This window comes from Atractosteus spatula, chromosome 3, assembly GCF_055471065.1.
Source record: "Atractosteus spatula isolate fAtrSpa1 chromosome 3, fAtrSpa1.hap1, whole genome shotgun sequence".
Taxonomy (NCBI): Eukaryota; Metazoa; Chordata; class Actinopteri; order Semionotiformes; family Lepisosteidae; genus Atractosteus; species Atractosteus spatula.
The window spans coordinates 16,113,431-16,138,192 of NC_142708.1; the positions used below are offsets into that span (position 1 = coordinate 16,113,431).

At 36.0% G+C, this 24,762-nt stretch overlaps 1 protein-coding gene across 2 annotated transcripts in view; it reads right to left on the reverse strand.

Annotated features, from left to right (window-relative positions):
* Positions 1-528: 528 nt before the first annotated feature.
* The window catches only part of vps13a (vacuolar protein sorting 13 homolog A), a 71,456-nt gene continuing 47,222 nt past the window's right edge, over positions 529-24,762 (reverse strand). The window contains exons 46-72 of one of the 2 annotated variants that reach the window (XM_088910682.1): positions 24,579-24,682; positions 24,202-24,487; positions 23,056-23,454; positions 22,818-22,922; positions 22,169-22,315; positions 21,642-21,773; positions 21,294-21,427; positions 20,069-20,195; positions 19,666-19,895; positions 19,054-19,207; positions 18,814-18,960; positions 18,290-18,371; positions 16,410-16,479; positions 15,396-15,510; positions 13,204-13,317; positions 12,294-12,439; positions 11,853-11,934; positions 10,943-11,056; positions 10,579-10,654; positions 10,117-10,280; positions 9,962-10,007; positions 8,705-8,828; positions 6,517-6,631; positions 3,268-3,353; positions 2,805-2,928; positions 1,965-2,039; positions 529-1,716 (exon numbers count right to left, since the gene is read on the reverse strand). In XM_088910682.1, the coding sequence (XP_088766808.1) occupies positions 1,666-1,716; positions 1,965-2,039; positions 2,805-2,928; positions 3,268-3,353; positions 6,517-6,631; positions 8,705-8,828; positions 9,962-10,007; positions 10,117-10,280; positions 10,579-10,654; positions 10,943-11,056; positions 11,853-11,934; positions 12,294-12,439; positions 13,204-13,317; positions 15,396-15,510; positions 16,410-16,479; positions 18,290-18,371; positions 18,814-18,960; positions 19,054-19,207; positions 19,666-19,895; positions 20,069-20,195; positions 21,294-21,427; positions 21,642-21,773; positions 22,169-22,315; positions 22,818-22,922; positions 23,056-23,454; positions 24,202-24,487; positions 24,579-24,682 (3,549 nt within the window). In that variant the 3' untranslated portion in view covers positions 529-1,665. Of the gene's footprint in view, positions 1,717-1,964; positions 2,040-2,804; positions 2,929-3,267; positions 3,354-4,392; positions 4,863-6,516; positions 6,632-8,704; positions 8,829-9,961; positions 10,008-10,116; positions 10,281-10,578; positions 10,655-10,942; positions 11,057-11,852; positions 11,935-12,293; positions 12,440-13,203; positions 13,318-15,395; positions 15,511-16,409; positions 16,480-18,289; positions 18,372-18,813; positions 18,961-19,053; positions 19,208-19,665; positions 19,896-20,068; positions 20,196-21,293; positions 21,428-21,641; positions 21,774-22,168; positions 22,316-22,817; positions 22,923-23,055; positions 23,455-24,201; positions 24,488-24,578; positions 24,683-24,762 lie in introns of those variants that run through there. The other variant, XM_088910683.1, reaches the window with a different exon arrangement.

A 24,762-nucleotide genomic window follows, 5' to 3' on the forward strand; every position in this document is an offset into this window, starting at 1 on the left:
TTGCTGTGGCTAATGTGACTGATCTTACCTCAGCCACCAGGAAAAGATTGAACAGGAATGCTTTTTCATGAGAGAGCAGCCAGTAAGAAACCATTGCTCTCTCAGAAGAGCAGTGTTGCTCCTCACGATTCTCAAAAAAAACAATTAGACTATCCACAAGACTACTGGAAGAATTATCTCTGTGTAAGCAAATCAAAAGCTGAACTTTTTGTCCATGATTGGAAACATCTTGGTTTGGTGAAAATCCTTCTGCTTGTGTAGAAATGCAAGATGAATGAATTTTGGGAATTACGGTTTTGGCAAATTTGGGAAGGTTACTTCTGGATCATGAAGCCCATAAACCACATGTTGGAAACCATATACAATTGCTGTAAATGTAGAAGCCTGACCAACTACCTAAGTGCAATTTAAGTCTTTTTTTTTTGTTCATTTCTGGCTTTAACTAAATTGTGGTTGCAATTGGAAAATGTTGTAATGTAATCAATCACAAATTTATTTTGGTATAAACAACAATTGAAGAGCAGATCGGTAGATTAATTCGGTCTTTATTAAAAAATGCAAGGTTAAGGAACAATTGTTGGGAACAGTCCAGACATCACCAGTGATCACCATTATAGTACACAATACACTTCACTTTGCCTGTTTATTTCTGAACACTTAAAGCAAAGGAACATTCAACGATTATGAGCTTTATGAAAAATGTGTCCCCACTGTTAGGTTAAATGAACAAAAACAAAAAAATAACACACTTTTGTCTGGTATGGCTATTAATGTATAACTCTGAGTAGTAGTCGATTAAATTTTATCACTTTTAACTTTACAGCTTTGTAAATTACAACTTAAGAGATGTTCTTAATATACACATTTTTTTCGTTAGGACTGAATGTACAGTCCAATGGTACTATGTAAAACCCAAAAGAACCTTTTTGATATTGTTATATTTTTGATAGATTTGAACAATATACAACAAAACCAGTAAAAACTCCAAAGAAGAAAAGATGCATCTTGTGGGCTATAAAAATAACATGCTTCTGTACATAGCATACTGCTATTCATAACAGTATCAACATGCAGGAACTTTTGCCTAAACAGAAAATAATTAAACAGATATGAAAACAAGGAGTTTTCTCTTTATGGGATTAAACTGAAATACATTCAATAGAAAACATCCGTAACGGGATAAAGCTCTCTGAAATGCTACTCATAACATCAGCAATTAGAAAAGACTTCAGAATTATATTTAAAAAATAAAAATGGAGGTGTAAAGGGAAAATTTGCTGGCACTTTCATCTGGACAATAATAAGTGTGGCACTTGATTATCTGGTAGTGTCAAGAGCGACTGCTATTAAAATTCAATGTGAAACCACAGTGCTGTTGTTGATGTTGTGACAACACCAGGGCCATTAATTTTAATACCAAGAAACTGCGCACTTTGCAAAGAAGACTAGAAAATTAGGCACAACCTCCTGAAATCGCATATAAACAGATTAGAAATAAAATTCACAAAGTAAAATTTACTGTTTACAAACTCAGTTAGTATAACATTAAACATTTTGCACAGCATGGTTATCCATCTCATGCATGCAGGAACATCAAAGGCACTAAAAGGGAGAAATGTGGATTTGATGTTCATTTTTCATCAAGCAGTCTTCTGCTGGGAGCTTTCAGCATTTGGGCAGGCTCTCTCTTGCATCTTCTAATTTGGCAAGTACCCACTGTTAAAAAAGTCTGCATTTAGATAACATAACTAGGAATACATGCAAAAATGTTGTGGGCACATTTTCTAAGATGTATACAAAGTAGTATTTAAACCCTACTTGTATATATGATTCTATTTCTATACTAATATAGCCTCTACATGTGCAAATCAGTTCTTAAATCAGTTCTAATTTGTTCTACCCAGGACATCACTAAATTGTTTGCTATCGGACAAAATACATAAAGTAAGGAAATAACGAAATACCTTGGCAATTTCAGGTGTTTTGAAGTTTATTATCTTCCCAAACTCTTTGGCATGAAACACAGATTTCACTCTCTCCTAGGCAGCATTTGTAAAAAAAACCCCAGAAACATTAGATATTCAGGTCTTTGGACAAGTACATGTACCATTTCTAAAACTCTTGAAAAGTTGTACCTACTGGTTTTGTATTATATAGACACATTATACAGTACACAGACAAAAACAGTGCAATTGCAATAAAGATGCTGTACCTCTTCAGGGGTACATGTTTTGCTTTACACCAGACAATAACTCGGGAGAAAAGTCTACAGTGAAGAAAGAGCACCGAACAATCCAGAAAAGGAGTGTCAAGTTCAGCTGCGTGATGACTGTAGTGTGTTCTGGCCTTGTTCAACTCAAGCTCTCAGTTATTGAGCTGGCAAAACAGCCTGACAAACTGGACAAATTGAACACTTTTTGCCAGTGTTCAACTTCTTAAAAGTACATCTCCCAGAAACAAATGCATTCTTCTGAAAATTGTAATGGGATAAACTGCTAAAATAAATTTAAATAATACAACTCAAAAGATCCTACTCTACTCAAGTTTAACAACCCTGACTAAAGGTGTTATCAAGAATGGGGATATTTTACATCTCTCCGGTGTTCACCAAAATGCACCTTTACGGTTTCTCTTCCCCAATACATAGTAAAGGAGTTATGAGTCACGTATCCACTCTGTTAGCGGTGTACAGAATCTACAGAAAATTTTCTAATGATTTATCAGTTAAAGGAGAAAACTTTTATCATGTTAAGCATCATTCAAGAAATGATAAATATGCGCATATCGCAGAACTCAATAATTACCTTTGCTTCGATACGCAGCCGCCTTCCATCAACAATTATGGGTTCTTTGGTAAATTCATCAAAGCAGTACTGCCACTCGCAGGTCAGCTGTCCAAACGTTCCTTTCGTCACAAAGAATATGCAGCTACAAAGAAAAAATAGTTGAGATGTTGATATCCACAAAACGTAATCTTGAAATTTCAGAAGAAAATATTTCATTTACAGTGCATGCCTTGATTAAAAACGGATATAAAACATCATTTGAAAAGCAGAAATAAAAATTCAGCTAATCAAAAGTAGCTTAGAATACTTAAATTTAGAAAGTAATTTATAACAAAAATGTCAAGTTCAAACAGGTAATGTAAGAAATACAAAATTATGTAATTTCATTTTTTGATATTTGTAATGTCATTCACTATACATGTTCGTTTACACCTGAAAATACTGCAAAAAACTACAAAGCAAAGAGGAAAAAATCAATTACCTTTTTGTGATCATTAAAATGTCTGAATCATTCACCTTGGCATGAGCAAAGTATTTATATTTGGCAAATCTTCCATTTTCTATTTTCTAAATTAAAGAAAGGAAATGGAGACATGATGAGTGTACAGGGATTTTTTATCAGTTATATTCTGAACACACATGAATAGTAAGAAAAGTACTACATTGTCCCCTTTGGAGTGGTGTGGTGGAATACTAATTGCACTTTAAAAACTGCTGTAGCAAATGTATTTAAATCTATTTTGTATTTCAGCAACCACTCCTTTTAATAGTATTATAAACATTTTTAAACTAAAATAGTATCACATATTATTATAACAGCCTTAAGAAGTGTAAAAAGATTTTTTATATAGTGTTTTTTTTTTAGTTTTTATTATTAGTCATGTAATAATTAAATTCCATTTTTTACCTGTAATGAATTATTTCTGAACACAAACCTGAACCTCTGTAGATCTGATGAAAATAGAGAGAAACTGCCAAATACGTAGTGTGTGTGTGTGTGTGTGTTGTCCTACATAATCCAATGAAGCAGTCATACGTGAAACAAAACTGTACTTCGTCTTCATCAATGGAAAATTAGAAATTTGCTCAGAAGATTAATGTCAACATCTGAAACCTTCCAGAATACTCTGGCACAACCAGTATAAACCGTTTACAGATACAACATGTTATTGAATAATCTGAATATAATTCGTCGTCACCAACACTTACTAACTACAGGTAACCTCTTGTTCAACACATTCATGAAAATGTGTTGATGAACAGTCTCTGAACAAACCAAAACGTCTTGGAGGACTGTGCTCAGCATTGCTCCCCAGTGTTCATTTTTCTTTTACTGTATGTTCATATTAACATGACAAAACTACCATTAGCAGAGTCCTAAAGCAAATCTCCCATTGATCACCAAAACATCTATTTACACAACAGACAGCTTGGAAAAAGCTTGGAAGTGAGAACATATTTAAGAAATTCTTAAAAGGTTACAGGCTTTCCTGCAAAAAACAAAATACAACAGCGTGTCCATAGTTGTTTCAAAAATGTTTTTAAAATAAAAGCTTTATTCCTGAGATTTGTGTCCTGAAAATAGTAAACAATTAAAAAGCAGTGTTTCAAAATGCATTTTATTAAGTTTAAATTCACAAATCAATGTTTTCACGAGCAGAAAATTACAGCCCAAAAGGAAACGGCATAGAAGTGACATGAGAATGAGTGACAGAAAAGCAAAGGGATTCTTTAAAAACCATAGGAGACAAAGACTCACTACAAAGGAAATGACAAATGTTATGTAGATCAACTCCTAAATTATTTCCAAACCAAGTTTTTTTCTTATAAAACATCTATAACAGACACTTAACATTCTCTGTTAAAGAGTCCCTTGGCAGTCTTTTATGGTGCAGAGTTGAGGACATTACAATCATACAATGGATAGCACAAACTGACTGTATGAGTGACAGCTACCACTGAAAGCTATGTTGAATGCATGCACCGCTAGCACTTAGCAATCTTATTCTAGCTGTCATCATCATCATCATCATCATCACTGTCAGTCCTAATCCACTGAGTGCAGGCCATTCTTTTCTGCAAGCATGACAAAAGAGGAAAGAGAAAACATAGCCAATGTAAGTTCAATCATGCGGGCTTTGCAGTCATAGGGCGCAAATGGCATTAAAGAAGATACATACTGTACTGTATAACCAATGGTTTGGATTTTTTAAAAAATTTAGCTCCTAAAAGTTTGCCATTTGGAATGGTCAAAGATTAAAACATGATTTTTATCCTAAAGATGATATGATAAATAAAGCTTTGAGGCAACTGAGTGAAATTTAATTAAGCTCCTGTTTTCAATCAACATGAAATTATATATGACATACTGTATGGTGAGAAAAATAAAAATAGCCAATTAGTAAAGAAACATTAACAGAAATATTATACATTTTATATTACATTTCTAATTCTATTTAAGGGTTCAGTTTAAAAACTAAATCTTTGACTTTTTGTAAATAAGAAAATTCTAAAAATATGCCGTATGGTTTGAAACACTGACTTTATTTTTGTTTGCTAACTGCCTTAAAATTCACTTCTGCAGTAAGCTGGTAAACAACAAAAAAGCCTGGGCTTTAACTTTTCTAGGCAAAGGGTACTTTTGCAATTTTTTAAACTGAGCAACAAGGATTTTTTTAACACACAATTATTTTCTGTTTGCAGTTTAGTTTGCTGATTCACACCGCAAACTGAATATACTGTAAGCAGAGCATGGTAGGACGTTGCTAATTTACTTGCTCCATTTTCTATCAGATGCCAAAAATGCTACTGCAACGAACACTGCTATCATTTATTCTGATACTGGATCACCCAGGTACTGAATTTGAGCACTGGGATCCGTTTGCGTGTGAAGGTGCTTTGTTTAAATGCAATTTAAAAGCAGAAACTGGAGCAATAAAGGACAGGCTGCCACCTACAGCAGCGCAGCAATACTGACATCTTTATCAGTTAATAATGGCAAGCAAACGTATATAATTTTCAACCTGTCGATTGAACCTGTTTGTGTAACCTCCAAATGATGTGAGCGCACCTGCTGACAAGCTCCTAAGAAGTCACAGCACTGTCTATCATCACAAGAGCAGTGAAAGGCATGATCCTGGCATTACATTTGGAGGGAAACATCGAAGGAACTAGCCAATGAGCACACACATCCTTACAGCACATGAAACTTAGTTAAATGCTCTACTGGTTCTAAAATTAAACACGTTTAATGTGTGAAAACTGATTTATTACTGGCTTCAGATGTTAAGACTTATTAAATACCTAATAAATTAGGATAAACTAAATTAAAAAACTGAACCCTTAATTATATTATGTTTTATTGAATGAACAAGAGGAGCCTGAAACAACAGCTATCATGATTTGATAAATAGATGACTTAAGAAATATAAACAATGGTATTAATTCTTGCTAAGAACATCATTCAAGGGACACGTGTAGTTGTAAGCTTGATTTGTTTTCGGACTTCTCATGCATTATAAAAGCAAGCACTAGCAGTGCAAATATTCAAAATGTTACCAATTACAATGGACAACCCAAAGAACACACCACAATTCGGAGTCTCGATGATGTTTTGGCATCAAAGGCTTCAGTTCAACTGGACAAATGCACGAGGTTCCTTTGTGCCCAGAGAGGATAATATAGCCTACCTTCTCTCTTCAATCACAGGAAAAGGACATGAAGAAATCACCTGTAACATCTGGCTGCCAACCCCCTCTCTCTCCTTGTAAGGCCTGATGACTCCGTCTTCATGGATGAAGCGTGGAGGCCGCAGACTCTCCACATCTTGGGATGTTTCTGTTGCCCTATAAAGCATTAAAACCAAGGAAGTGATGCAGAAAAAAAAGTGAAGCTGCATCACTGTGGCAGTCTTGGTTATGTTACACTTGTGGACCTTTTGCTCCATAAAGGATGTGATGAACCAACAAAATTAAAGGATATGTTAGAATTTTTAACAACTTAACAACACAAACTAATACAAAATTCAGCCTTACAAAGACAACGGCATTAATGTAGACAGGGAAGATGAATATTCTTAAAGACTAGAGCCAATGAAAATTTTGATCTTTTTGCATTCTAAAGGTGTGAAATCTAGCAGTAAACATTTATCTCCTTTTAGAAAAAAACAGGAATATGTTCACTACTCATAGCACAGGATAACATGAGAACTATAAGGCACTTTAATATAGCTGAATCACACTGCTGAAATGAAGATGACTTTGGGACTTTTTGGTTCAGAACCGAAAAAAGGAGGTACTTGCATAAGGAATTTAGGGTGAAGTCCTGCCCGTGTTCTTGTTTTTACTGTTCTTACAAATAATATTGCTGTCTCCTGGAGATTATACTAGTTAGACAAATATGGAGCATACTTTAGCCTTGGAACACTCTGTACCATTTAGTCATTACAGACCAGTAGCCAGATGGCAAGGACAGACAGCTGGCTGAGCAATTATATTGTCTAGACAGCTATGCAGGTTGGAGAGCTCCACATCAGGTTGGACGTTGTTTAATGGCCAGCAGCCATATCACCCTGCAACTCACCACTGACAACCCACTGAAGCTAAGCAGGTGTGAGCCTGGTCAGTACCTGGATGGGAGACCTCCACAGGGACAGGGACACTATACTGTAAAAAGGTGCTGTCTTTTGGATGAGATGTAAAACCGAGGTCCTGACTCTCTGTGGTTACTGAAAATCCCAGGGAGTTTCTCGGAAAGCGTAGGGGTGTTACCCAGGCATCCTGGCCAGATTTCCCATTGGCCTTTACCAATCATGGCCTCCAAATAATCCTCATCTACTGTATGAACTGGCTTCATTACTCTGTTCTCCTACCCACATACAGTATACAGTAACTGATGTGTGGTGAGCGTACTGGGGCACTATAGCTACTGTCGCATCATCCAGGTGGGGCTGCACATTGTTGGTGGTGGAGGAGAGTCCCCATTACCTGTAAAGCACTTTGAGTAGAGTGTCCAGAAAAGCGCTATATACAGTAAGTGTAAAGAATTATTATTATTATTTTCTGCAACTACCCACCAAATATAAGTCTAGCACTAAGACCTAGAACACGGGATGGTGTAATAAATCAGATGTAGTAGGACAGGATCAGAAAATCGGTTCTGACAATCCTGACAAACACTGAGCCTCTTTCCAAGGGTGTGGGAGACTGTGCTGTAATGCATTTAGTTCATAGTTAATTTGAATAAATGTTTATCTTTTAAGTTTGCAGCTCCTCATCACACTGCTCTCATCAAGAGAAAAAAAAAACATTCAATATGGATTTACTGGCTGAGTCTGAGTAGTACTGTTCTTTGAAATAACAAACGTAAATCATGTCTTCTTAAAAATACAAGGTACCCAGTGTTAAAAGTGAACCTGCCAAACTTCACCAGCTGGCAGCAGCTACACAGAACAGTTTAGAATATCCCACAGGGGGGTGTCCAGAGGCAGCTCACATCCAGATGTTAAACCTGCAAGGACTGGGTTAACGCTCAAGGACATCAAACCCAGCACTAGCTTGGTAATGTTTTCATTTTCACAGTGTGTCTCTTTTCAAACTGAAAACGTAGCCTGATTCTTTGATTTGTTTGTTCATATTTTGAATGTTTGAAACCTAGAAAGGAAAAACTGGACTAAACAGGCCCCCATCTACTACTTGGGATTTACCATTGTGTATGGTGATAGGCAAGTCTTGTATTTTTACGGAAAGAAAGATTCAACCCAATTCTACTAAAATTCATGGTAACTAAATTCTATATACATTTAATTGTTACTGAAAAATGTCATACTGTGCTAAAAAAAAAAGAAGGAGTAGAGCATGTAGTCATCGTCTTACTCTGCTAAGGTATTAAGGCCTGTGGGAACACAAATCACTTTGTACCTCTTAATGCCCTGAAAGGTGCTGCTAGCCATGTCGATGATGCCTCCGGTCGGTCGTGTTACTGCCCCCACGAGTCCTTTGCCCATTCCTTTGAAGAAGCCAGCAGCTCCTTCCTTCTGAGCCCCTACACAGAGGACATCCACATCATCCCTGCCCATAAACTGCTCCTACAGACTCTGCCACTTGCAAGGTGCGATTACTGATCATTAGATTTCTAAATCCTTGGGAAGCTTGGAAAGACTTATTAACTAATTAGTAATTTACTCATTTGTAATTTGTGTTATTAAGTAGTAAAAATTAAATGAAATCCCAGGTATGCATACTTCCTTTGCCTGAAAATTCAACAGAAAATGTATTTTTGCAGTAAGAAGTTAGGAAGTTACTGCATATGGAGCACATTAAAAATGACCAGTATGCATTACACTGCACATTCACCATCTCTATCCGACTGCAGTGCACATCCCTAACAGGGAACTGCAATGTCTCAGAACTCAATGCAACTCTGCACTATGCACTGATTGCATGGACTACCATGTTTTTTGGCTTTTTTACCCCCACTACCACATATTCATTGTTCTCTACAATGTATTTATTGTTCTGGTTGTTATTATTTACTATGTTTGTAATGTACTGTCTACATTGTGTGGCGTTTGTCTTACTGTGTCGTCTGCTTTACTGTGTATGTCTTGAGAGATTGACACAAATAAGGTTCCCAAAGTACATGTACAGTACGTATGGCAAACTCCTCTACTTATGCATTTTCTATAAAAAGATACTCAGATCAAAACTTAAAAACCACACAGCGGTGTGTACAAAATACGTATATTTAATTGGAATCAGAGAGAAAAGGTGCTGAACATATTCATTGATTATTTACTGGATATTTATTTTTCCCCAGTTTTTTGTGTGGGTTTCACCTGTGTATTCTGATTTCCTCCCAGAGTCCAAGGACCTACTGGTAGATTAATTGGCTTTTGGAAAATTTGGTCCTGGTGTGAGTTTGTCTGCCCTGCAACGGAATGGTGTCACATCCAGGATATATCCTGCCTTATGCCTGTGGCTTTCTAGGCTCTGGCATCCGTGCGATCCTGAACTGGATGGAGCAGTAAGAAAATGGATGGAGGGATATTTCTTGTTTTGAAATAATTCCCCAGTGTTTTTTTTAAAGCAAACTGTTAAAAAAAGTTTCTCAAACAAATTGCCTCTTGATTTTTAAATACTCAAAAAATTAGGGGGAAAAAAAAGAGCATTTCTCACCTTTTATGGGTTTTGTGACTATCCCTGTGATACCACTGACAAATCCCTGAAGAAAATTAAAAAAATATTAAAAGCACTCACTGCATGTACTGTAAATAGCGCAGATCAGGCAGTAAGAAATATGCCGAAGTGTTAAAGACGGTTGCAGAACTTACCGATACCAAACCTTTTCCTCCACGGGTTATACCCTCCCGGAAGCCGCTGGGCTCTTTGTTCATCTCCTCTCTGCGTTTCTGCTGGTACTCCTCGTCCATAGTCATGGCTGCTACCCCTTTCGCCATGGCGCCAGTGATCCTGGACGCTGCCCCAGCTATACCGCCTGAGGGAAGCAACAGTGCAGTCTGTCAGCTCTTCCCGGGGGGGCGGGACCCCCCCCCCCCCCCCACTTTAAACACACTGCATGGAGCTTCCAGAACTCCAGATCTGTGATGTAAAATGCAGTGCTTCCACTCTGGTTTTTGTCATCTTTGTATATTTCAATTTAGAGCCATCTAAACTGGTAAACACAAAATGTGCAGATGGGAGGGTGGTGGTGGTGGTAGGGGATGTTGATCAAATCAACAGTAACTTTCCCTTCGTACAAAATGCAAAAGAATTAATCAGAACAGAAGACCTACCTACGGCCCCTCCCACTAGGGCTTTAACTCCTAGTGCCATTCCTTCTACAAACTCCTCAGGACCTTGAATAGCTCCCTGTGGAGTAAAGCACAGAACAATTTATACAAAGGGCAAGTTACAGTCTTCCATGTGATGCTCAACCACAGCTGTAGGATCAAATAATATTAATCTGTACAAAGGACTTGAATTTGTAAACTTAGAACTACACTGCCACATTTGAATGATAAAAACACAGTTCAATGTAGCCTAAATTGCACCAAACTTCATCACTGAGGAACACATTTTCATTATGCATTGTTTGCCTTATCCAAATCATTTCTTTTCCAAGTGTGAGGGAAAAATGCATGAAAATGAAAAAACAACCTGGTAGGGCTCATAGAAAAAAGCTTCAACTCCTTCTGACAAGTCTCGTATTAACCCGAATGGATTTCCCAAGACGTCCAGTCCAAGGACAAGCACATACATTTGCTTGATTGCCTTAAAAAAGAAATGCAATAAAAAAAAACATTCTTCAAATTTGTATCAGTTTTACAGATTATATACAGTATACAGTACATCCAAATGTATGTGGAAAATCAATAAATCCATAACCAACATCTGGTAAATGTATTACTGGTTACTTTGTTTTTGAAACTATTACTTTATAAATTCTCCGTCATGGAGAACTGCGACTCTCACAGTTCCCCTCAATTGTTTTGGGACAAACAACTGTGTCTGGATGTACCTGAGCACCCCAGATGGCAATAACTTATCTTAAAATCCTTCATATAAACATTTATATATTTATTATATATAAAACTTGCACCAGACTCAACAGAGACATTATAATCTAAGTCTCAGTTCCAAAAAAAAAATATTTCTTGATCTTGTGTTATTGTTAGGCTTTGCTCAGTGGTACAGTGTATGTCGCAAGAGCTTATCATTGAGCTAGTTGTGCAGAATAGGTTAAACACTGTAAGAGACTGATAAAACTCCCTATCTTTATAATAAGCTTCCCTATCTTTTCTTCCTCTGATCTCCTCCCTCTGTCACTTATCTCTTGTTTATGAAACAAACAGAAACAGAAGTAAACAGAAATTTACTGGAAGGTAGCAAATGTCAGGATGATGATGATGATTATTATTTTTATTATGGGGGATCTTTACACAATTGTTAAAGGAGTTTCACTACACATTTTTAGGTATAGACTTTCAGAGAACTGCACTTCACCCACTTATCTATCTTTCTGTTTCCTTAAAATGTCATATTAGTGCAGAAATGGGATCTACTGTACCTGTTTAGAGTAATGTCTGATGACCTCCCATTGTAGCTGCTGGGTTGTGCAGAACTGAAAGTTCATCTCAAAGAAAGCTAGTCTAAGAGGAAAGATTGAGATTAATATTGCAGCAAATTAATGTTTATGTAATGTGAAATACAACTATTATGTATACAATTATAAATTGATATAAAATATAGACTTGTGACAATATATTGTTAACAGTTTGATATTTGCAAATCTATAAATATGTCTAATAAATATTTAATTCTTGATTCTAGCAAAATGCAATACTTTACAATTGAATTAATTGCCAAGAAATATATAAATTTTACAAAAGATGTAAGAAAAACACAGCTGCCCTACAGAATGCTGTCAAATATTAAACACTATTTTAGTCACATATATACACACAGGACAATGACAGCACACTAAGTAAGAGGTAAAAGTACTTCGTACTTAAACACAACATCCTGGACATCAGTTAAAGTGGCTCCAATGCTTTTAAGCAGCAGGTTGAGGGACTGAATGGGAATAAGTTCTGAATTTCGCTTTTCTTTATTACCATCTTCACCACCACTGCTTAGTGAAAAACTTAAATGTAGCTAGAAGACAAAATGTGACAATGTTAAGCAAGTTTCACAGTATAAGTGACATAAAATATCAAAGGCTACACATTCTGGAGCTAAAAAATACATAATTGTTCAAATAGTTCAGTACTTTATTACATCCAAAACATTCTCTTTGGAAAAACTTTCAATGCAAATCATTTGGAGGTCTTTCATCTTGTTGGTAACCTTTCTTATGATCATATTAAGGTTTTTGCTAAACCAAAGTAGAGATAATTTTAAATCAAACTATATTTTCAAAGCAACGGATTATTTCAGAACAGACAAAAGTAGTTATACAAAACAACTGATTCAAAGAAGAAATCTAAAGCAACAGTCAGCCTGGAGCATTCAGCTTTAACATGAAGAGGTCATTCATAACCTGACAACATAACTTTGTAGTGATCTTGGGACAAAAACTGGATAGAGGGGGAAAATGAAATCAACTTTTGTCTCCATATAAGAGACAATCCAATCTTAGTCTGCACAGACAAGCACAGTGTACAGTATATATTGTAGCTGTGTTGTACATGCACTATAAAAGCTGACATACTGTACAAGACCTCTTAGGTCTTATTGAACATTATGCTGCCAACCACTATTAATAGCAAGGGTGCTTGCATACCAATTATTGTTCTTCCCTGTCATTATCACAGTTTCCTGATTCACTCCATCATAAACGTTATTCTCAGAGGGATTTGTTTTCATAAGTTAATCTTACTATTGACCATAAAAACAGAAGTTAAAAATATTCTGCTCACTTTGATGGGAGAGATGTGAAAATACTCATAAAGACTAATTGCTGAAGTGTCTGTGGCCGATACATGATTCAGTTCCGTTTTAAGGTACTCAAGGTCCTTCCCAAACAACTCCACCTAAGAAACATAAATTTAATTAAGACAGATGTCATTCAGCATTTCAAAAATTCAAAGAAATTAGCGCATACAGATAGTTACAACAGAATCACTGGAAAACTACTCTTCATGTGAGTGCACGTCAAATGTTTTGCATTTTTAAAAATCAATTCAAAATACATTAGGAGAGTTGACAAATTCTTTGTATATTGTATTTCAGGATATGGAAAAAATACACCATATATTAATTAAAACAGTAATTAACTGAAAAAAATTAGAATGCACATTGTACATAATATTGTATACGAAAACAATGTACTTATCAGGATATACAAATACATACAGGGTATACAGTGGTGTGAAAAAGTAAAAGGTTTGTCTTTCTTTACGGTTTTGGACAAAAGGATATTTGATCGTCATTTCAAGAATACTGATAGATAAAGGTGATCTGATTTTAAAAAATAACATTTAAGAATTACATTTTGCACTAATTTGTACTGTTTAAATCAACAGAAATGCAATTTCCTTGCATGGAAAAAGTTAGTAAACCCCTACCTTTATCACTGCATCAAATGCCAAAAATTAGAATCAGGTGCACCAAAACAGGTGGTAAATGATTAGAACATCATTAGAGAGTAACTTGGAGGACACTGCCTTATATAAACATCAGAAACCTGTGGTCTGGTTTGATCTTAGCAATTGAGGTGTGTGGCTACATCGTGCCAAGATCAAAAGAGCTCTCTGAGGCCCTCAGAAGAAAGCCTGTTGATGCCTATGAGTCTGGGAGGGGTTTTAAAGCCATTTCCGAGCTATTTGTAGTCAATCACTCCACTGTCCAAAAGATCTACAAATGGAGAAAATTTCAAACCACTAGCAAACTATCCAGGCCGGGTTGTCCCACCAAATTCAGCCCAAGAGCTGACCAAAAGATGCTGCAGGAAGTCTCCAAGAACCCCAGGATAACATCAAGGGATTTAAGTCTTGCCTTAGTCAATGTCAAAGTGCATAAATCAACCATCCGAAAGAGACTGCACGACTTTGCCCTACATGCAGGGTGAGGAAAGAAGAAGCCTTTGCTCTCAAAAAAAAGAATATAGATGCACGACTGAAGTTTGCCAGATAACACCTAGGTGAAGATCAGGACTATTGGAACAATGTGCTTTGGACAGATGAGACAAAGGTAGAGCTGCTTGGCCACAATGCCAGACGTCATGTTTGGCGAAAACCAAAAACTGCCTTTGACCAAAAGAACCTCATACCAACTGTAAAGCACGGTGGTGGAAGCATTATGGTTTGGGGCTGCTTTTCTGCCTCAGGGCCTGGCCAGTGTGCCATCTTAGAGTCAACCATGAATTCCACATTGTACCAGAGAATACTTGAGGAGAATGTGAGGCCCATCTTTCAAAAAGCTGAAGCTGAACCATAAGTGGACCTTGCAACAAGGACTTAACCCCATAGAAATGCTGTGGGGGGACTTGAAGTGGGCAGTACTTGCAAGAAAGCCCTCAAACATCACGCAGTTGAAGGAGTTCTGTAAGGAGGAGTGGGCAAAAAATTATCCCAGTCGATGTAGGAGACTGATAGACAATTACAAGAAACGCCTACAAGAAGTGATTTCTGCCAAAGGGGGCAACACCAAATATTGAAGCTAGGGGGTGTGCCTATTTTTTCCACAGCACACAATTGCATTTCTGACTTTTTTTGTTGAATGAATGATTGCAAAGAATAATTTTCATTATTTGTTAAATTAGATCAACTTTATCTATCAATATTGTTGAAACGAAGATCAAATATCCATACATGCAAATATGTTGAAAATACACACCTTTTCATGGGGTGTACTTACTTTTTCACAGTACTGTATACAAAGTGTTATATGCCTACAACCATAGTCATGCAAATTATGAAAGAATGAATAAAAAAAGATTGAATTTTAAAAAAAGTCTTTGTAAGCAGATTCTTTGTAATAAGCAACTCCAACTGCATTAGCATGCTGAAGATAATTGTGACATCGTGCAATGAATTTTTTATTACATTTCTTTTCATTAATGCATTTCATCTCATGACCAGAGCTAAAACAGCTAAAACTTTATTCCTACCTCTTGCTCAGATGAAACCGCATTGGCATTTTCTTGGGTAAAAAGATCTAAAATAGCATACAAGAATCCCAGATCTAACTTCAAATCCATTTCTTGAATCAACACCTTGAAATATCTACAAAAGAAAAAACCACAATTCTCAATACCGGTACAGGCCAGAAAAAAAAAATCACAACCTGAAGATATGCCCATGAATTAATTCTAGCAATGAATCCGTTTTCAAAAACATCTGTTTTGTTTCACAAACTCACCAAGGTGTGTATTACTCCTTGCATATATTCTTATACACATTTTGAATGATCAGTTATTTTTAATAATACTGTCTTATCTGATTTAAAATCGCCAGTTGTGTCAATATCTCAGCTCACAAGGATGATCCCTGTATACAAACAAGGGAAATGAAAGAATATAGCCAGGCTCCTCTGACCAGCCTCCTCATGGAGCTACTGATCCTTACACAGGCCACAAGCCCTGCAGTATTGTATAGAAAGTTAAGTACCAACAGTGAATGGGGTGTATACCTCACTGATGCCACGGCATTCCAGATGTAACAGAGGTTACGATTTTGCAAGGCCAACCAATCCCAAATAAGGACCAAACCTTTACTAGCTGACATAATAAAGATATTAATTATTAATCACCACGTAAGCGCACATTTAATCAAGCACGTGGAGGGAGGCACAAAAAGAATGCAAATCTTGGTTACATCTTTTGATTGTTTTCTCTTTTAGAGTCTTTTTCGTTTTGCTAATAACATTTTTGGTGAGATTTGGCAATTGTGGGTTTTGTTGTAGTTCCAAGACTTCCAGACATAAACAGGCCATCAAAAGGTACAACTGGATGCAATTTAGGTGTGAAAAAAGACGTTTAAATAAGCCCAAAGTTCACAATGAATTACAGTACCTTTAGAAACATATACTAAGTATGTGATTTTGTCCTCACAAAATGGCTGAAGATACTTTATGTATAAGGAACATATAAATTCTTTATGAAGAAAAAAAAATTCAAACTCACTTGATGCGAGATATATCAGAATGTCCTGCGGACCTTGTCACAATGCTGACATCCGTCAGAGGTTTAGGTTCTGTATAAAACAGCACAACGTTAGAAAACGGGTAAGAAACAGAAAACGAACAGATTCCTGTGTCTTTTCCTGCCCTCATGCTTTGAATGGAATTCAGCAACTGTACACTATGTATAAGAGCTAGACATGAATTATTACCTTGCATTAATGACCATAAATATACTAAGACAATGAAAGAACAAGTTGCTTTGGTAAGTGCTCCCTGACTACAAAAGTAATAGCAGGCTAATTTTTACAAGAGAGAAAATTTATAGGTTTACATTTGGAAAAATTTCATTACAAACTTCTGCAGAGCCTTTTTAAGATTTAAAATTCAAATCTACCAACGCTCCCACTGTTGATTGACAAGCAGCTTTCTTGAGGTCAATTTGAGGGCATCACCCATGTGTGAATCCAATGTTTCATCTGTATTATACAAGTACCAATGACACTGTATAAAGTATAGCTCTCAGATTGTATTGACTACTATCCTAAGTAAGATCAGGCTTCTAAATTCAAATTAATAACCTGAAAACAATTTTTTCCAAGTTTTTGACCGTTTTAAATAATATTTTATTACGGGCTGACCATGGTCTATTCATACTGTATATAAATGTAGCTAAATATAACACTCGACAGACATTCAATTGTAAGACATACTGATCATACTGATAAAGCACAAGTCTCCCAAGCTTAATGTTTAATGGCACTGCAATAGTGTACCTGTGTACAAAACCAGCTACTTCGTTTTAAGAGAGAATATTTGTACACATGAAGGTGTTTGTGGCAAAGTTAATTCCAGTTCTCCTAGTATGTATTTAAAAAAATAATAAAAATCAAGAAAAGTGATTGTGCTGAGGATAAAAAAGGTTGGCAGGTAAAGATGAAGACAATTAAGTTATAAATACAACGGGGCAGACAATGAAACTGAATGTCAAATGAAGTTCTTATCAGGTAAAATAGAGGTGGAAGGAGTACTTTAGCTTTCAACTACAGTATTAAAGCCACATTACCTTACATAATGATCTATATTCTAGTTTATTTTTACACCCCAAGCAGACTTTTCAAACAAATGTTACTGGCTGTAGGCATCACACAAAGCATGAAAAGTCTACATGACAGCTCATCACACCACTAATTCCTTACATTACAATAAATATATACTGTAAGAACAACATATGGTGAAGTACTGCTCAATAAAATGAAAAATGACTGAAAGTGAGATTAAATATCAGTCAAAATCAGCTTGCAAATTTCAATCAGGTTTCCAATTCATTACAGCATATTCATTCTTTGTCATAACTACTTCACTATCCAGAAATTTTTTTTAAAACTAAACATGCAACAAATGATAAAATTAAAATGTATTTAGGGTATATAAAAATCTATTTTTTTGAGGATGATATAGTTATACTACTTAGACCTCAACTAAATAAACAAGAAAAGTCTAACGAAAGTATTTCCCTTAAATCGGGGCTTTTTTTTCTTTCTTTTCCATTTAATAAATTCTAAAATGATAACCCCCCCCATTAGATTGTGCTGAAACAAAAGACAAAAACAGTCAAGTCAAAATGCAGATACTGGCTTATGTAAAGATGCACTTAAAATTCAATGAAGAAATGTTCAAAGATGACAAAAATGAGTAACAATGAAAGAATATATTCACAAATCTTTTTGTACTCAAATTTCTTTTCCGGTTGCTTTTACAATGGGCACAATTTCTTACAGCGGTTTCTTTATTTTGCCTCGGCTGTTTCTATCAATATAGTTGTGCATTACTTGGCGGGATTAAGATAACATTAAAAATATTTCAGAGTTAACCTTTACTGACCTGAATCCATTGTGACAGACTTTGGAGGTTTTATGGGGTAAAACACAAAGGGAAAGATGGCTCCGGGAAGCTGGTTTTGAATCTGGGAAGTCACAGGTTAATGAAATAATTTCTGTTAAGATGCCGATTTCCACCAAAAGTGTTCCAGGGAATGATAAAATGTTGCATGATACAAACGTGTTTGACTATTGTTTTTGGAATGTTTCAGCAACATAAATTTTAATATTCTGAAGGACATTTACTGTATGAGAAATCGGGTTAATGTTTCAAAGGAATGTGCCATTATGTGAAGTAGGGCTTACATTATCCATGTGCATATCAGAATAATTGCTTTTTTGACCCAATTATGACACTTTTGATTGAAACTCGGTTTCAGAACGTTTGCCAACGCAATCAGATGAGGTTTAACAAAAGCATTTTATATTACGTTGAAATGTTCACATTGCTAATGTAATGTCTGCAACAAAGACCCACCAGACTATTAATTTCTGAAAGTTAAGAATTTAGTTGTAGACTGTTTTCACCTGTATTCTGTTAATCTGGACTCGATAAGCTTTCTGGCGAGCAGACACACTGTATTCCACTTTCACAGCTGGCAAGAAGTTTCTCCGGATTGGAGCTTCGTGGGGAGCCAACATTTTCATATCTGTGCCATTTGGAGTTAAATACACCTACGAAAAAAATAGAACATACAGAACCTAAGCTTTTGACAGAAACTAAGCAAAAGGAACTGTGATCTAACAAACACGACATTCAAAACTAACCTGAAGGTTAGTGTCCAAGTCTTTAATAAGACAATCAACAGGTCCTTTATCAATATATTCTTGAAAGGTCTTCTCCAACAACTCTGTGTACTTGATACTCATAGGTTTCCATCTGGACTTGCTTTTGGCTTTTGATTCCCACACAATGTCAGAACTGTTCAGTAGAATTGATACATTAAAAATATGTCAGTAAATAGCTAGTTATACACTTGGTAAAGGACATAACTCAAAGGTTCCTGTATTTTGTGACTAAATTCCATGCAGTCGAAACATATTCAACATGTTTTTTTCTAGCAAATACTGTACTTTAACACTAAAAATTACCACCATATAATTCCTATTCTTACTGTAAAAAGGAAGATAAAAATTAAATTAAAATATAAAAATATTTTTGCAACTATTAGATTTTTTTAAATTAAAACAATAATGTTAACTTATGTAAAGCAATGAAATTATCAAAATCTACCTTTTCATTTTGTAAAATAAGTTCTGAAGGATAGTTGAATAAAAGTTTCTGCAAACTTAATGCTAAATAATCTTATCATGTACATGAATCTGAACAGGGAAAATGTTTAACTGTACAGAACCATCTCTAGATATGTTTCAGCTTGCCTTGTTATCCCTATGAAGGAAACTTCTTGTTTAGTATTATTATTAACCAGTGAGACTCCCATATTCTGTAAGGACAGAAAGATTTCTTGCTCTGCAAGCTCAGCCTTTTCACTTTCACAAAGGAGCTTGTAGACATGGTTGTCCTCTGTGAACAATGCTACACGCTGCAGTCCTTCGTAGAATGATATCAAGAAAAGCTTTCCTTCACCGTCCAAGTCATTCAGTTTGTCCTACAAGAAAGGGGGAAAAAAATTACTCTTACTTTCCAAGAACAGCCATTTTCCAATTTAGAACAGAAACCTTATCTCCCTATTACTAAGCAAAAAGGGGGACAGCAGAAAAATGAAAACTTAAACAAAGAGAAAACAAACAAACAAATCTGAAAAACGAGTTATGTGCACACCTCTTCATTTTTCAGTTCTCCTGTGTATTTCCCACACCTCCACTTCAGAATCCGTGAACCAGTTGGCTCAGTCCAGGTGTAGTACACAGCGTTACCTGGCTGTAGCTCATCCTTTTCTTTCTGGGTACTGCAATGCGTGACAGGACAAAATCAATACCAATTCAATTTAAAAAAATCAATTGATTATTTAAAATGGTGCAACTGTGTTCATCGCCAAATATACTGACAAGGTTTTTCAGTTATTAAGCAGGGCAAATAAGAACTAAACCCTAGAACTGCAAGTACAGCATTTCTATCAGCATGTGCACTATATTTGTATGACTTCTTAGAACTGATATCAGTACATCAGTTCAGATAAAAATGATGCCCACGGAAATACAGTTGAGGGTATTTTGAAAACTAGAATGGATCACTCCTTAAAAAAGCAATTACAGATGGACAGGTCATAAATCGATATCTGGATCTGAAAGAAGCACATACAGCCCTAGCAAAACTACAGTCAACACTAGCTTACACAGCGCAGACCAGTCTGTGATAGTGTTTTATGTACATTATGTCCAGCTTCTGGCTGACTGGGAAGAGTAATGACTCCCCACTTCCTTCTGTACACTGCGTGTGCAACATGAGCTGTGACACCAGATTCTACATTATGCACAGTTGTGTAATTAAGATAACTGAATGTGTGACAACTGTGACTGCTGACTCTGTAAGCACTTGTTTGAGCCTTATGGTGAATCAGGAAAAAATCATATTCCAGATGTGTAAGAATCCACAGCAGTGCACCTATAATAAGGAGAAAGAACAAAGCACTGCCATGGCTTGGCATTACTGTGTTATAGAGTATTTCTTTCACCGTAGATAGGAAGCAATACCATCTTTCATCTGTTACTTGAACATCTGACCACTAATCAGAAGCAGGCAAATAGCCAATATCCTATGTTCCTAAATCTTTTACCATTCATTTCTTTTAAATTGTCTGTTATCCAAAAGGTCATCTGTAACCCAGCTGGGTGAATCTTTCAGCTCTCCACTTCGAACACTGGACAGGTGTGGAGAAACTGAACAAGATCTTTAATTAATTAATATGACATCACACTATGCTTATCGGTCTAATGTTATTCACTCTCTGTGCTGTTCTTTCTTGATAGCGAACGTGAAAACCTGAATAGTGATCCAGGCATATATTAGAATATACAATAACTAGTACAATCTGATAAAACCTCACCTCTGATAGAATTCTAAAGTCTCTGCTTTAGTGTGATTTATGATCAGAAATGGTGCCGCACCATCATGGTAGTCAGAGAATCTGATGACAGTGGAATGTTCAGTGAGGTTAACATCCACAATGATGCCACCAAGCTGTGGATGAAAAGAAACACTGAATAAAACACTATAAGAAAACATACAGTTATATACTATATATATATAACAACATAACAAAAAAAATTAAGACTTTTAAAAAGATTGTTGCATTACAAATGTATATATTTTATATAAGAAACAGGAAGCTAAAAGAAAAGTGCTTTAGAAAGCAGATTCCAATATTTTTTATAATTTACTTTAAAATTCTCACCTTGTTGTCCAGGTGCAATAGAAGACAGTTTTCCTGCTTATGGAAATCTATTGTTTGTGGTGGAGAGAGACATTCCTTAACTTTAATCATTAGTTTTTTTGAATCTTTCTCAGGCCAAAATGGTACACCTTGCTGTAAAAAAAAAAGAATTTTCAAATAGTAGTCACAATTCTAACTGAAGTGCAAATGTTTCATATTTTAAATGAAGCTGTAAAAAATAGAATAATCTGCATGATTCAGTTTAAGGTGATTCCTTTCACCAGCAGAAAGTGGATTTTAATAGTTTTCTATACTAAAATAAACACAATACATGGCCGTTTACAAAAAAGAAAGAATGTTCAAAAGGAGCAGAATCTTTAGATTCTAGAATTAATTGGGCAGCCAAGAGAATTATAGGATTATGCTGAACGGCTCCTACTTTCTGCTACATTCCTTGTTTTGCGGACTGTGGAACAGAAATCATCATGATTGCCTACAGATAGTAGAACTGTAACTATACACGTAGATAACATTTCCATCAATCATACCTGATCAGGGTCAGCGACTGTCCATTCCTTTTGACCTTCTTCTGTGATTTGAATGTGGTGCTTTGTTCTGTTGACCAGCGTGTAAAATGGCACAAAGGTAACAATCCTTGTGAGGCTAAAGCTACTGGCATCGATTTTCACTCCAACCTACAATAATTACAAACACAAAACAGGTGAGTGCACAGCAGATTAAACACATATCCAATAGCATTGACACCCTTCATTTTCAACGTTTTCATTATTCATTTAGTTTAAGGAATAACGCTCATATCCTTAACAAAGTTACCTTTCCTAATGTTACTGATCACCGATTCCTCTTAACAAGTAATAGTGCCTAGCTGATTTTATTTTAGACATGATGTGGCAATTCTAATTTTTGGCACTCCATAGATTTCCCTTTTTAAAGAATGATTGAATTACTAAATAAGCATGGTTTGACGTACAATACTTTTATTAAAGAAATAAAATAGTTAAAAGTGGAAAGGGTGAAGACGTTTTTCTACAATTTTTCAGGTCTTAAAATGTATTGCTAAAAACTTGTGAGTACTAAACAAGGCAAAATGCAAGGTGGTTCATGCAATGAAGAATTGTTTTATTTTGAAATGCTTCAAATTGCTGGTTTTACAACTGGAATAGTGTCAGATCTTACCAAATAGTCTTTAGTCCTGCCTTTGCATTTCACATCACCATAGCTCCCAACAGTATCAAGCGAGAATTCGTCAGATAGCTCACTATCGGACACCATGAGTTGCACCTTTAAGAGAGTATCAAATGTATACATGTACAGTACATATAATGTGGAAAAGGTGAAGTCCAAAAATTCATACCACCCTTTCAGAAAATATAGAAATAAACAATTAAAAAAAAATTAACATGTAAGACTATACCTTGTTATTCTGAAAAAAGTTCCGAGGTTTGAAAGAGAAAAGGAGTGGTTTATTGTAGTCTTTTGGATGTTTCCGATGGACATCGTCAGCTTTGTACTGCAACAGCCGACCTGTTTTATTAACCATCCAGTAAGGGGAGTACAATCCGATAATGGTCTGCCCTGTGTTGTATGTCACATGGACTGCAATATCAAGCTCCATCTTTTCCTCTTCATTGACAGAGCTGAAAGCAATGAAGCTGATTTCTTCCTCTTGTCTTCTAATGCAGTACTCCCCTTTCCATTTCTGATTAAGATAATCCAGCAAGTGAAGCTCCAGTTTAGACTGATCCATTATGGCATTATGAATCTGGGCAGAATGGCCCTCTTCGAGCATGGTAGAGGAAGAGTTTACATTCTCCTTAAAGAGAAAAAGTAAAAAGGCAGAGAAATTACAACAGTTTTTGGCTTTTTTGGAGATGCATTAATCTCTACAAAGAAAGAAATATCCCTGAAAATGGTTCTTAACTCAATCAGATATCATAGTTTAGCCTTTACATACAGCTTTCTATCCTTTCCGTTCCAAATGGTGCACTGCAATTACAAACACATTCCAAACTCTAAGGGACCATAAGAGATAAGATAAGAACAGGAACTACAAAACAAACACAAAAAACACTTTGAAAATGAGATCACAAGCTTTCGGCCTCATGGCGTCCTTAAGCATAATGACTTGCGCCTGTGCGGTAACAAACAGCTGGTGCTGAATTCAAAGGTTCGCAGAAGGTTCTTGGCCAAAGTCGGTCACTTTTGAACTTCAAAATACGGATTTTTTGTAACGAATTACAAGGTACAAATTATTCATGTTCAGATTAGCGAAAATTCGTATACCGAACGTTCCTATACCGAGGTACAAGTGTATTCCCAGAAATGAGTGCCTGTAACATTATGTTAAACACTATGATTCCAAAACACCGCCAAAATAAATAAAATGTGCTAAATTAAAATGTTGCTTTTGCTGCATAAAGATGCTTGATATATACACAAAAATGGTACAATAATTAAAAACTGACAGGCAGGAGCACTTAAAACAAGCACCCGCTGGCTCCCCAAGAAATGGCAATGGAGGCTGAAAAGCTCTGGTTATAAAATAGATCGATTAACAAACCTTAAGGGAGAAGGTAATTGGGTAAGGTAACAAATTCCGGAGAAGAACCGTAGGCCACAAGTGTAAAATGTAAGGTTCATCAAACTTCTCCTCTGTGCTGCTGGAGGTTAAGGTGTCTTGGACTGGGACCATATTAATGACCATGAGGCGGTCACTGTGTCCAGAGCAATGACATTCCTGCGGTACACATTGTCCAGTTTGTTGTGTGACAGATTCGTAAGTAAATCCTTCAGATTTCTCATAGGTTTCTTCACCCTCGGTTATGGGCTGTAGATTAAGGACTGATCTGAAAACAAAAACACAGCAAAACTATGTTGTTTAATGCAATATTTAAAAAAATAAAAAAACCCCATCGCTAATCAATGTATAACAAATACCTGTATGATGGTAAAGGAATGCAGAAATCTTCCTGAGGTGAAGCCGTTCCCAAAAACATGTCGCCTTCATAAACACGAAACGGCAAGGAAAAATGATTTTTGATCTAAAGCAAAAGAAAAAAACAAAACAAAACCAGATGCCATCACTATAAAAGCTTGAGAAATATTGCTCTTTAATGACATT